Below are 12,123 nucleotides of genomic sequence, written 5' to 3' on the forward strand. Positions count from 1 at the left end.
AGGTCTGAAGTTCAAAGCGTTTAGGCTGTAAATGCAGAGATTGGCCTGTTTCGATTTGACCGCGATTTCATCTGATGTGGATTTGTAACCAGGAACATTATTGCATGCAGAAGAAGAACTCCACATCAAGCTTGCCTAGCAGGAGGGATACAATTGCTGAATCTTCTGCACATTTAATCCCTTCAACAGATGGGATTTCTAACTTGTACACCTCATATCTGTTTGTAGTTCTGTTCACCGAGAACGATATGTGCTATGAGGTTCTTGGCGAAACCGCTTGGAATTTGCAATTGATTCTTACTTCAGCATCTGGTAAAAAAGTTAGTTAGGACGCATAAGTGAGAATTACATGCTTCAGTTTTGTTAGGGTAGCGGTTTTCGCAGTATATAGTTTATGTTTATACCATCTGCGCTCTAAATTAAATATTGACGAGTTATGATTTAGCATTACCTGGTAGGAAGTATCTGTGTTTAGAGAAGGCGATATACCCTAAATCCTAATTTTTTGGTCAGATGTAAATTGAAGAATTCTAAAAAGTTTATCAAGTGATTTTTCAAGCTTAAAACGTATCTATAATAAATATATTGATGTATAATAGTGAATCATTTTACTTATGGCCTAAACTTTGTTTTCGTGTTATAGAGAAATGTGAAGCTTGCAGGGTTCATAGGTTTTATGAACAGAGAGGACCATAAATTAAAGACAAAAGGTCAGGTCACTGTAACTTGTATTGTAGGTATGAGCTTAAAAGTAATAGACGTCCCTCATTTTTCTCACTACTTTTCAGAGTTCCCTGTGTCTTTTGGGTCCGGACCCAATTTATACAATTAGTACTTAAATACAGGCATAATTAGTAATAATAGTATGGTTCTTAAAAAGAAAGATAAACCCCAAAGAAAGAAAGGATAAAGGCCCAAGGGAAGGAAGATCAAGGCCCAACATAACTGAAAGGATGATCTCGAGCGCTATAGATGACCGCTCAGCAGTCTAATTTAACTGCAAGCAATAAAGCTAAGTGCTTCCTCATAAAGTACTTTCCAATTACTGACTGGAAGTTGGCATACTAACAACTTTATAGCACGAAGTTCTTGGGGTATGTCTACTCGGGTACTAACCCCAGGTCACGTGGTGGTCATCAACGAGAATAGAAACCTATGAAGAGGCATAAAGGCTAACAGATCAAGCGCTCAGGTGTGGATTTCCACAAACACCAAGGTTGAGCAAGGCGCTAAGTACACGTTGGCCAAGAAAACATGCTAGTGGATCTAAACGAGTGTCACTTTGTTGCCATGTGTTGACTAAAGATCAGAAGGGCAACTAGCATGTCATGTCAACACACTTGGTTCATTAAATGCAAAGGTGATGGAAAATATAAGCATAGATGTTGAATCCCACATCGGTCATACAGAAAGAAAAGTAATAGTTTAAATATCCTAACCCCACTATAACTAACACCGAGGCTTTTTGTGATAAAACCCTACACCTGACGGATTGTGCTAGTGGTAATTACCAAGTTGGGGACAATGTCGGTGTTGTTGGAAGTGGGTCGTATGGCCTGTCTCTCTGATATTTCTACATGGTATCAAAGCCAAGGAGCGGGCCCGTACTGTACTACCATGTGATGGGTGGGTCCCCTTGACCCCACGCGATGATGGTGGGTCCCTTGGCCCCGCGTGTAGGGTGAGTCCCCTTGGCTCCACGTGGTTGCCGATGTGTGGATCTCCCACGTGTGACCCACTAATTGGGTCCCACGTGAGAGGGCGTGTTGAATCCCACATCGGTCATACAAAAAGAAAAGTAATAGTTTAAATATCCTAACCCCACTCTAACTAACACCGAGGCATTTTGTGATAAAACCCCACACCTGACGGATTGTGCAGGTGGTAATTACCAAGTTGGGGACAATATCGGTGTTGTTGGAAGTGAGTCGTATGGCCCATCTCTCTGATATTTTTACAATAGAGACTTGGGGTTCATTGGGGGCGTATATAAGGAGGACGAGTGCTCCTTATAAAGGGTCGGCCAAAAATAGAGAAAAGAAAGGCTAGAGCATATCGAGCGCTTATTGTAACCATTGTTAAGTTTTATCATTTCAACTCTGAGCCCATCTTGGACGACCACACTGTTCTTTGTTAACAAGGTTGTATTGTGTTTGATCATATGAAGAGATCAATAATGTTTATATAAGAGGTGTTTTAGTCAGCCACTACATAAGTTTTTTCTCATAGAAGAAAGCTACCAATAGAGTTGACAATTATATTATTTGATTAATGAGGTTTCTATTTGGTAGTGCTTTGACTTGGCCATATGTTTGGGCATGATATAGTCCAAGCCAGCAGATCAGTTATAATCCCGCGTGCCTTGCACTTACATAGAATATGCCTTGTGACGGTAGAAAAACTTGTATGCAACATGTGTCACGTATTTGTAATGTATATTTTACATTAACACGTGATATTGCAAATCAAAGACTCACCATATGTGAATACGAGACATATATTGCATACAACAAATCGACGCAAGTGTAAGTATTTCTCAAGGACTAGCCATTAACTGGTGGGGCTGCAGACTTATACTCATGTTTAACTATTAACTATATTGATTTGAATTAAATATTGAACTAATTATAAAGCTGCGATACATGAACACGGATACAGATACGAAATATGACATGACACGAAATGAGGATGCGTCAAATTGATAAGAATAATTATTGTATGATCACAAATAAATACGTTACGACACAAAAATACAAGAGAATATTAGTTATCATCGTATCCATGCATCGTAGTTATAAAGCAAGACTGCAGACAAAAGAGTATATTAATTTGATGACGATGGAGAGAGACGGAGAGGAGTCTGCCTCTGAAGAGGGCAATGAGGGGAAAAGGGACGGAGAGTTGAGACAAGCACTTCATTCCTTTGGCAAATCCAAGGCTTAGGCGGCGCCACCGACGCCAGATCCGACGACTTTGCCAATGTCCCCTTCTTGGCCTCTTTCTTCCTCCCCTCTCTCTTACCGCGTCTTCCCTCTTAATTAATTACTACCTACCTCTCTCAAATCATCCCTTTGTCTTTCTCTATACTCCACACTTTCCCCTATTGGCAACCGAATACTATCTTATAGGTAAACTGCTAGGTTTTTCATGTGAACATGGAAAAATAACATGTTTTAGAGTGGTTTAAGAACTTTTGGGCACTTATCTTTTATGTGGTAATATGGAGCAAATTTTATTTGTAAGTCCTTAATAATTGATATCAAAGTCTGATTTTACCATGTAACAAAGAAAAAAAATTGTCTTGCTCTTAAGAGTAGACCAACGAGGACGTGTTTACCAAAATTTTAACATGCAAATCGTCATGTACTCCTTTTTCACAATCGGACCATTTTCTTGTGCCTCTAACTACCCAATTGTACCCATTTACCTTAGAAAGTCTAAAGATAGTGAGAGAGAGTGAGAGACATATAATAAGCCTTGGTATCTCTTTGTCAAGATCCATTTTTCAAATCCTTTTTGCAATTGCGATGATTAAAAAGCCCTTTCTCCAACCAATGGCCAACAATATCAATATTAATTTACATGAAAGTAACAAGAAGAGTTTTATTTATTTTTGTTAAGAAGATCTGTCACAAGTATTCCAACCTCCTTGTTCTCAGCTGGGCCGGCCCAAGAAAGGTGGGACCCGAACAGACTGAATTTGTCTCATGTGCTCACCAAGGCCATAGCTAGTGAACATACAGTTAAATCAGGTACAAAAGACGACAAAATAATGCCCCTACAAAACAGCTATGCTTAGTACAATGGAGATGAAATGGAGGTGATGAAATCACAACCTACAAACACAAGCCATTCGTTTTATTCGCTTTAATATTTTGTACCTAAATTTCTTAACCCTTTCTTACACAATCTTAGGCCAACACGCAAATCCCAAACCTTAGCTCCTTTCAAACAATAAGTAGAGAGAAAAAAGAGTTTCCTACTTTTTCTCTATACGAAAACCAAACTCCTCCTCTATGCCTAGCTAACTAGTCTAAGTAGCTCAATTACCACCTTAATGAGAGATTAGTTAGCTGCTCTAAACCCTAGTTAATTACTCTAACATCGTATTTATATTTTTCATCAGTATTGTTGGGTTGTGTCTTAAGTTCAGTTTGGCTGATCATCCTCTTGAATCCATCATCGCTTGATAGTTAGCTATATATTCATATTTGTGTTGTAGATAGCTAGCTAGAAGGATCAATTGATATTAATCACCATGATGATCAATACTCATTGTGGAAGCATGGGGTCTATCAAGAGTGAGAACTCATGCAGCTCCGACCTCAGACCCCCGTCTCCGACCGAATCCACGACGATGTCTATGTCCATATCAGAATCTAAGAAAATCACAATTCCTCCATCCTCCGAGTTGGATCAGCAGAGCACCCTAACCCCGCCTAGCCTCAATTTTCCAACGCTCAAGTTCGAGCTAGACGATGTTGAAGTCCAATCTCCTGACCATTCCATCTGGGAGTCTATGTTCTCCGAGCAATTCGATACCGATTTTATGGTCTTATCGCCCGTCCCAAACAACATGCCGAACTCTGCCCAAATCGGCGGTTCAGCAACTCATCAGAATTACAATTACAATTACGCTCAGTCCATGCAAGGTCAGAGCCTCTCGGGCTCCTCTTCCCCTAGGTTTTCGCCGCACCTCGGAGCATTCAGCAGCACCCATAACCCTAAAGGCAAAGGACTCAGCCCGCTCCGTAGGGTTTTCAACTCTCCTGTTAACCAGTACATGGAGCCGGCCGATCAGAATACGCACTCACTCCCTGTTCCTGTTTCCATCGAAGACTTCTTGGACGATTATCAACGTGACGGATTCATAGCCGCATTCCCAACAACAACATCGTCCAAGATATCAGGAAGCTCGTCACAGTCTTACAATCATCACGATCACTTGCCAGCATCATCGACAGTTCCATCCGCCACGTTGGACTGCGTGCCGATGTATAACTCTTCGAGGTTTAGTAGATCGGCGAGTGAAGCGTCGTTGGTTACGGCTGGTAATTCTCAGCTGACGCAAGAGAGAAGCAGCGGTAGCGGTTATCAGCAGATGAGCGGCGCGCCACTTTCACAACAATTGCAACAAGAACGCATGCAAGAGAAGCAACAACAGCCGCAAAAACAACACCACCACCAACCCCAACAACAACAGAACCTTCATTATAATATGATGGCGCCTGCCATCCCTATGGTTCATGAGCAGGTGAATTTTTATATCTTAATCATTTAAATTTTGTACGTGCATACATCTTACTTAATTGAACGATGTAAACATGAAGACATTATCGGTAAGGGTAATGCTAGGAAGACTAAATTTGAAGATAATTTTAGAAATTAAGTGATATGAAAGTTGATGATTGGTTTATTACTTAAGAATTGATAAACGTGTTCATTCCTATTGGTGACACATTATTTAGTTTGCAAATTTTATCTCCAAATTTAGTCTCCTTAGCATTATCATATGGGTAATCTTAGACTATGCATATTGATCGAAGTATTAGGATAATTTTTTACTATGCATATTGACCAACAGAATATTTTGATTAGGGTCACTAATGTTTTTGTAAATTACATGTACATGTGGAGAGTTGAATTTTTTTTTTTTTTTGAATCATTAGAGAAAGAATTCAACTTTCAATTACTACATCATCATGTGATCCAATATATAATATATGATCTCTCTAGCAACACTCTTATTCAAATTTGAGGTCGATTTCATTTGTTTATTTTTAACAAGATATACTATGACTCAATGAGATATAATGTGTACGAGTCGGTCAACACATTTGATGACACCTATTATTGTTGGAGATCAACCTTTTGATTATGATTTGTTATATTATCACGTGATATTATTAATTTAATTATCTTTTAATACATAAATTTATTTATGAAATGAAAACTTAAAATATAATACTTGAATTAATAATATCACGTGATCGTGTAAAATCACATCTGAAAAATTATATTCCCGTGGAACAAACTTCCTTACTATTGTATTACATATTGATAAGGTCACAAACGGTCACGTCCTGAACTATTCATCTGCAGCTGCTGTCACAATTAAATTCTATGCAGCATTTTTTGCATAACGTGTTCACACAAATATTGTACATGTAGCAACCCTAAATCCTCTCATTAATTAATCATTCCATGCACGTATGAATGTGCAGGAACAAGATAGCGGGCTCCAACTGCTTCACCTCCTTCTTGTTTGCGCCGAGGCGGTTGCAAAAGAAGACTACATGTTAGCAAGAAGGTACCTCCACCACCTGAACCGAGTGGTGACGCCACTCGGCGATTCCATGCAGCGTGTTGCTTCTTGCTTCACAGATGCCCTAAGCGCACGCCTGGCCGCCACTCTAACCACAAACCCTAGGGCTTCCGCCCCGCAACCCTTCTCTCCGTTCCCTCCAAACTCGCTTGAAATTCTCAAAATCTACCAAATCGTCTACCAAGCCTGCCCCTACATCAAATTCGCACACTTCACCGCCAACCAAGCCATCTTCGAGGCGTTCGAGTCTGAAGAACGTGTACACGTCATCGACCTAGATATTCTTCAAGGATATCAGTGGCCGGCTTTCATGCAGGCCTTAGCTGCCCGCCCCGGTGGGGCTCCCTTTCTCCGCATAACAGGGGTGGGCCCCTGCATAGAGGCTGTGAAAGAGACGGGCCGGTGTTTGACAGAACTAGCCCTATCTCTTCACGTCCCGTTTGAGTTCCATGCAGTTGGGGAGCAACTTGAAGATCTCAAGCCACACATGTTCAACCGGAGGATTGGCGAAGCGCTGGCTGTAAACACGGTGAACCGACTCCACCGAGTTCCGGTCAATTGCCTCGGGAACTTGCTAGCTATGATCCGTGACCAAGCACCCAACATTGTGACATTGGTGGAACAAGAAGCGAGTCATAACGGGCCCTACTTTTTGGGCAGGTTTCTCGAGGCTTTACATTACTACTCGGCGATTTTCGACTCGTTGGATGCGACCTTTCCGCCGGACTCGGCGCAGAGGGCGAAGGTGGAGCAGTACATATTTGCGCCGGAGATCCGGAACATCGTGGCGTGTGAAGGGGCGGAGCGGACGGAGAGGCATGAGAGGTTGGACAAGTGGAGGAAGGTGATGGAGAGTAAAGGGTTTAAGAGCGTGGCGCTGAGTGCGAACGCGGTGACTCAGTCCAAGATATTGCTAGGGTTGTATTCTTGCGACGGGTATAGGATGACGGAGGACAACGGTTGCTTGCTCTTGGGGTGGCAAGACAGGTCTATTATGGCTGCTTCTGCATGGAGATGCTGATTTTTTTGCTTCTACGTACACGTACGTGCCTGCTAATTTGTTTTTTCTTTCTAAATTGGATCAGATTTTCATTTTTGTAGATAATATTATTTGTCTAATTAAGAAAATCCATGCAAAAAATCCAAAGAAGAAGAAGGTTAGAGAAAACAACGAAAAGGGTTGAATTTGTTTGCTCGGTAGAGAATATTGATCTTAAGAATATAAAGTCAATATTGATTGATCCCTTGATTCCATTAACTTACTTAAGTATACAAATATTATTCTTTCTGTTGATTAATAAGGAGAAATATTAAATAATTGTTTAATTAATTATTTTTCCTGCTCAATACAGGGTCGCTCCAGCATTGTGTCGTACCCACTGGACTCTGAGATCTGATAACAATTGGTGGTGGTGAGGTGCGTTCAGGAAGGGATTTTATTATTCATTTCGTTTCTTCTCTCTCTGTTTAAAGGAAAAAAAAAAGTGAGTGGTGATATTTAATTTGTTACTAATATATAATTAATTTGATGGCAAAATAGCTTGGCAGATAATCCACTACATCTGTCACAGTCAAACAGAATGCAAACTTTAAAATTGGAAGCAAAGTAGTGTATTTTTCCCTTAACTGTTATTTTATTTTCTCCATTGTACACTGTTTACCTGTATAAAATTTGGAGTTAAAATAATTTTGAGCATTAAGGCTACAAGCCTACAAATAGGTTTTTACTCATATTATTAGGGTGGCCAAGCTTTATTTTAGTTCTCTCCAAGCTTTCGTTAACCCTACATTCACATATTTAGTGCAGATACATATTTGACTGTTAAATTTGATCCAACATAATTAATTAAGTGGTTAAAAATTGTTGGATTAAATTCAATAATCAAATATACGTCAACACTAAATGCTTGTAGGTACTAAAAAAAGATTATTAAGTATTGGTCAAGTTTCAGGGCATGCCTCAATAGTATGCAATGCAGTATTTGCCCAAACGACCAATAATTGGAAAAAAATTTCAGTATGCCGAAGCCATGGCTTGATACACCAAGTGCAATAATACAATTGGTTACAAATTGTTTTTTTCAAATTTCCAACCAATAATGAAGCATAAAAAATCAAATTTACTCAGCCTTTTTTGACTTCTGACTCGCATTCAATGAAGCAAAGAAGCGAAGGTAAAATCGCTCAGGTTTACAACATTCTCAGAACAAATTACAGAGGAATCATTCCCAGAACGTTTGACAATAATTATGTTTAGTCATTCATATGATCAAAGCAATTCAACACCACAGCGATCCGATGGACCAACAAGTATCGCATCATATTGCCACAACATTGTACTCTTTCAACAGGAATTGAAGTATAAACGAAGAGACCATCCGATTCACATAAGCATCGTAATGATTTCGTAAATATAGATACTAGAGCTATAAAAATACACCAAGCACGCACCCATTTTATAAAACGCCAAGTACTTCACTAATATGCACTGTTACACAGGAATTCCATCCAACAATCGCGTGACGATGGGGGATTGGACTGTGGTACAAATTATTTTCTCTCCAGCTACTCTTAAACATGTTCCAGCAGACCTCAGCAACCCCAAGGCAACCTCACGGTCTTCACCGTGCTTGCCACCACGACTCACTCTCTTACAATATCGAACATGAACACATGCTTTTCCTTGGGACCTCATCAACCTTCTTCTCTGTTCATGAAAACAGAGAAAATAACATTCAGCAAGTGAAGCTGATATCAACAAATATGTAACGTGCATCACATGTTGCGCGGGAGTCAACCCTTAACACATAATTGATCTCAGCTGAAATGAACTAGAAATCTAGCACCATCATAATATATCAAAGAAAATGGAATCATAAGTTTTCTGCAGGATGCTGAGCGAGGACAATCCTCTAAGGTGCCCATGATCGCCCAAAAAGAGAATTAGCAATGAGACTAGTTGATAAAACCCGTGCTTTGGTAGTGCCAAGGAAAACAAAAGTACACTTCAAGTTTGTCGCATTAAACAAGATAAAGGGAAGTAGGAAGAGCCGCTAACCAGTAACAGACCAGCCATGAAGAGGGGAAAAAAATATTGGCTGCTAGCCTAGGTCGTAATAGTAAGAAATCTGACGAAACAGGCATAAACATGTATGCAAATTACCAATTTCACATCGAAAGAGATATCACACTAAACAATCTAAGATGAAAAATACCTGTTTTTGCTTTCGCTATAGAGGGCTGAACAACAACATGCATGGTGATAATCCCGCTTGGAAGCTCTCCAAATGGTGCTCTACACTGGGCAACAGTCTTGTTGTTTTCCAAAATCTTCCCAGCATTTATCAATTTTATGTCGTTTGCTCCTTTGGGTGCAATCTTTTTATCTGATATCATAGCATTTAAAAAATGTTAAGGATAAAAATGATGAGCAGATTAAAGTTAAGAAGCACAAGAAAATGATAAAAAGAAGAAAAAAAGGGACGTTCGTATTGTAACGAAAATTCCTACTCCTGCTCAATATAGTTCACCATCTAAAAGCCATAACGTAGCAGAACTGGTAACATTAACATCAGAGAGAGAAACTTGTTAGCAAATCTCAGATATGCTAAAGAAAGAAAGCGGCATATTATAGGATTAAACAGATCCTTATCACAAATCGTCAAAATAAGCACACACAAAAACATTGCCTTCATAAGCATGAAGATCAAGACAAGTTACACAGTCGTGATCTAATCACTTATGCGGACAAAGTCTGTTGGACTAATGATTCAGCCCAACAGAGATGTCATGAAGAATAATCCTATAAAAATGGTTTTCACAGGCACCATTATCTGGGTCCACCGATTGGAAGTGGGTTTAACTGATAAAAATGCTCCTGTTTCAAAAATAATTCAAGCAGATCCTTCCATTCATATCTTCTTCTTCAGAAAAAATATAAACACAAACCTACTTGTCTAAAAGAAACTTCTTTGGTCCATGTGAAACAAATCATTAGCTTTCCAACTTTCATTCATATCTTCTACTGCACTTTTAAATTCTCGCTTCCCACATGCTTCAAACAGAAAGCAAGCGGTAGTGTGGCAATATAAATTGAAAGTTTGAAAGTTTTTCCAAGTTCAATGTGAAAACTATATTTAAATAAAGTCTGGATACAGAACGGCACAAGTACAAAACACCTGAAACAAAGAAGTTACCAGAAACAACAGAAATATTTTTGTTCAAAGTAGATATAATAAAATTTTATCTCAACATCCGAATGTGCTTCGATTCATAATTTGATTACTTGGAATCAGGGAACCCAATTGAAACTGAAACAGATCAACTCCGAAACATCGCACATTTCAAGAGTGTTAACAGAACTCAAACCCTTCTGTAGGATTTAAACTTAACAAAAACTACGAAACGTCAGCAAAATCAGCACTTGAAAAGAGTAGGTCTTCACCAACAGAATGCATCAACTAGAATTATCCAAATGAAAATTTTGTATTCCATCATCAACAAACAACGAAAATTGGATAAACATTAAACCCATGAAAGTGGCATCCACTACTAAAAGTAAAAACTTGCAAACAATCATCAAATGCGAAGTGGAGGTCACTGACCCTTTGGCCACTCGGCCACGATTCTCTCCTTGAGCATTGCCACCGTGGACGCCGGCGAGTACCGGAACGGGCCGATATCCGATCCATCATACAGACGGAACTTGAGCTCCACCAGGTCCTCCTCCGGCATTTGAAAAAAGCTCAAAACTTTCCACACCAACTCAACCACGCAACCCCAAAACGCTTCCACTCCAATACTCTGTTTAGACCACCAAAAAAACACCCAATTTAATCACAATTTTGATAATCCCCCAATAATTAGCTCGTTTTATCACTGCATTAGTGCTGGACAATTCTTCATTTTTCACGAAACAAAAACAGATAAAATCGCCAAATAATCCGTAATTATCGGAGTAATCAGGAAACGTACCGAAAGGAAGACGCGGATTGGGCGAAAGGGAGAGCTTTGTTGCTTTTCCTCTGCGTGTCTGATTAGGGTTTTTGGCGAGAAGAAAACTTCAAGACTCGATCTTGCCTCTTTGGGATATTTTCTCGAGCAGAAGTAGAAGAAAAATAATTCAATTTTATTTTATTCGGAAGCAATTGCTTTCGATTTTCTAATTTTCTCGGGACGAAGAGAGAAAATTAAATAAAAAATGGAAAAGAAATTAGTGAGATTTGGATTTTGAATGCTGTCAGTCAGTAAATGGTATCTAGGTTTTTTTTGTCAGTAAAAAAGTAGACCATGTAAGAACAAGAGAATCTGGATCCTCTGGTTCGGGAACACATGCAGCTGGAAATTCTATCAAATGACAAGGTTTGTGTGCAGATTTTATATGAGGTGGCGCGAAGTGATTGGCGATGTAGAGTAAGGTGGCGGGAGTTGGGAGTAGGAAGGGTCGCCTCTCTTTCCGTGTCCGTTCACATTGACCAGAGTTTTTTTTTAACAAACGTACATTTCCCAGAAGTTAGTGGGGAGACTTTGACGCGTGGGTGAGATACGGATGCCGTCATAAATGCTTTGTAAACTCAGCTAGATTTTTTTTTCTTTAATTAAAGAAAATCTGATATATTAGATATTTAGTGATAATTCAACACCCACATTTTACCTGCGCATCGGTCAACTTCACCATTTCATGCTAACACACTTCATCATTTGCTAGTATGAGTGCAATTCACCTTGATTTGATTTAATATTAAAAATATAACTAAATTAACAGTTTAATTTACCCTGATGAAAAAATTTGGAACATC

The 12,123-nt window shown here is 39.3% G+C and overlaps 2 protein-coding genes across 3 annotated transcripts; one reads left to right on the plus strand and one right to left on the minus strand.

Moving 5' to 3' along the window:
* Positions 1-4,261: 4,261 nt before the first annotated feature.
* Positions 4,262-7,352, plus strand: LOC125474161 (GRAS family protein RAM1-like). Its single transcript, XM_048577604.1, has 2 exons — positions 4,262-5,254; positions 6,225-7,352. The coding sequence occupies exons 1-2, from the start codon at positions 4,262-4,264 to the stop codon at positions 7,344-7,346; spliced, it is 2,115 nt and encodes a 704-aa protein (XP_048433561.1). The 3' UTR covers positions 7,347-7,352.
* A 1,209-nt stretch (positions 7,353-8,561) lies between these two features.
* On the minus strand, positions 8,562-11,460 carry LOC103938509 (membrane-anchored ubiquitin-fold protein 4). Of its 2 annotated transcripts, none has more exons than XM_009348517.3 (4): positions 11,300-11,460; positions 10,930-11,128; positions 9,541-9,711; positions 8,562-9,032 (listed from the first exon to the last, which is right to left on the minus strand). In XM_009348517.3, the coding sequence occupies exons 2-4, from the start codon at positions 11,057-11,059 to the stop codon at positions 8,977-8,979; spliced, it is 357 nt and encodes a 118-aa protein (XP_009346792.1). In that variant the 5' UTR covers positions 11,060-11,128; positions 11,300-11,460; the 3' UTR covers positions 8,562-8,976. The 2 variants fall into 2 exon arrangements, with proteins under 2 accessions (XP_009346792.1, XP_048433682.1); XM_048577725.1 differs by having other exon boundaries at positions 10,930-11,132; positions 11,300-11,450.
* Positions 11,461-12,123: the final 663 nt, after the last annotated feature.

The sequence above is a fragment of a genome, unplaced genomic scaffold, assembly GCF_019419815.1.
Source record: "Pyrus x bretschneideri cultivar Hongxiangsu unplaced genomic scaffold, Pyrus_bretschneideri_v1 Contig12, whole genome shotgun sequence".
Lineage (NCBI taxonomy): Eukaryota > Viridiplantae > Streptophyta > Magnoliopsida > Rosales > Rosaceae > Pyrus > Pyrus x bretschneideri.

Bases quoted from the DNA above. Each gene is read 5' to 3' on its own strand.
- LOC103938509 (XM_009348517.3), bottom strand. From the start codon at position 11,059: ATGCCGGAGGAGGACCTGGTGGAGCTCAAGTTCCGTCTGTATGATGGA. The intron at 9,712-10,929 runs GTCAGTGACCTC...CTATGATATCAG, and splicing joins CGTGGCCGAGTGGCCAAAGG to ATAAAAAGATTGCACCCAAA. The intron at 9,033-9,540 runs GTATTTTTCATC...TTTCATGAACAG, and splicing joins TATAGCGAAAGCAAAAACAG to AGAAGAAGGTTGATGAGGTC.
- LOC125474161 (XM_048577604.1), top strand. From the start codon at position 4,262: ATGATCAATACTCATTGTGGAAGCATGGGGTCTATCAAGAGTGAGAAC. The intron at 5,255-6,224 runs GTGAATTTTTAT...ATGAATGTGCAG, and splicing joins TCCCTATGGTTCATGAGCAG to GAACAAGATAGCGGGCTCCA.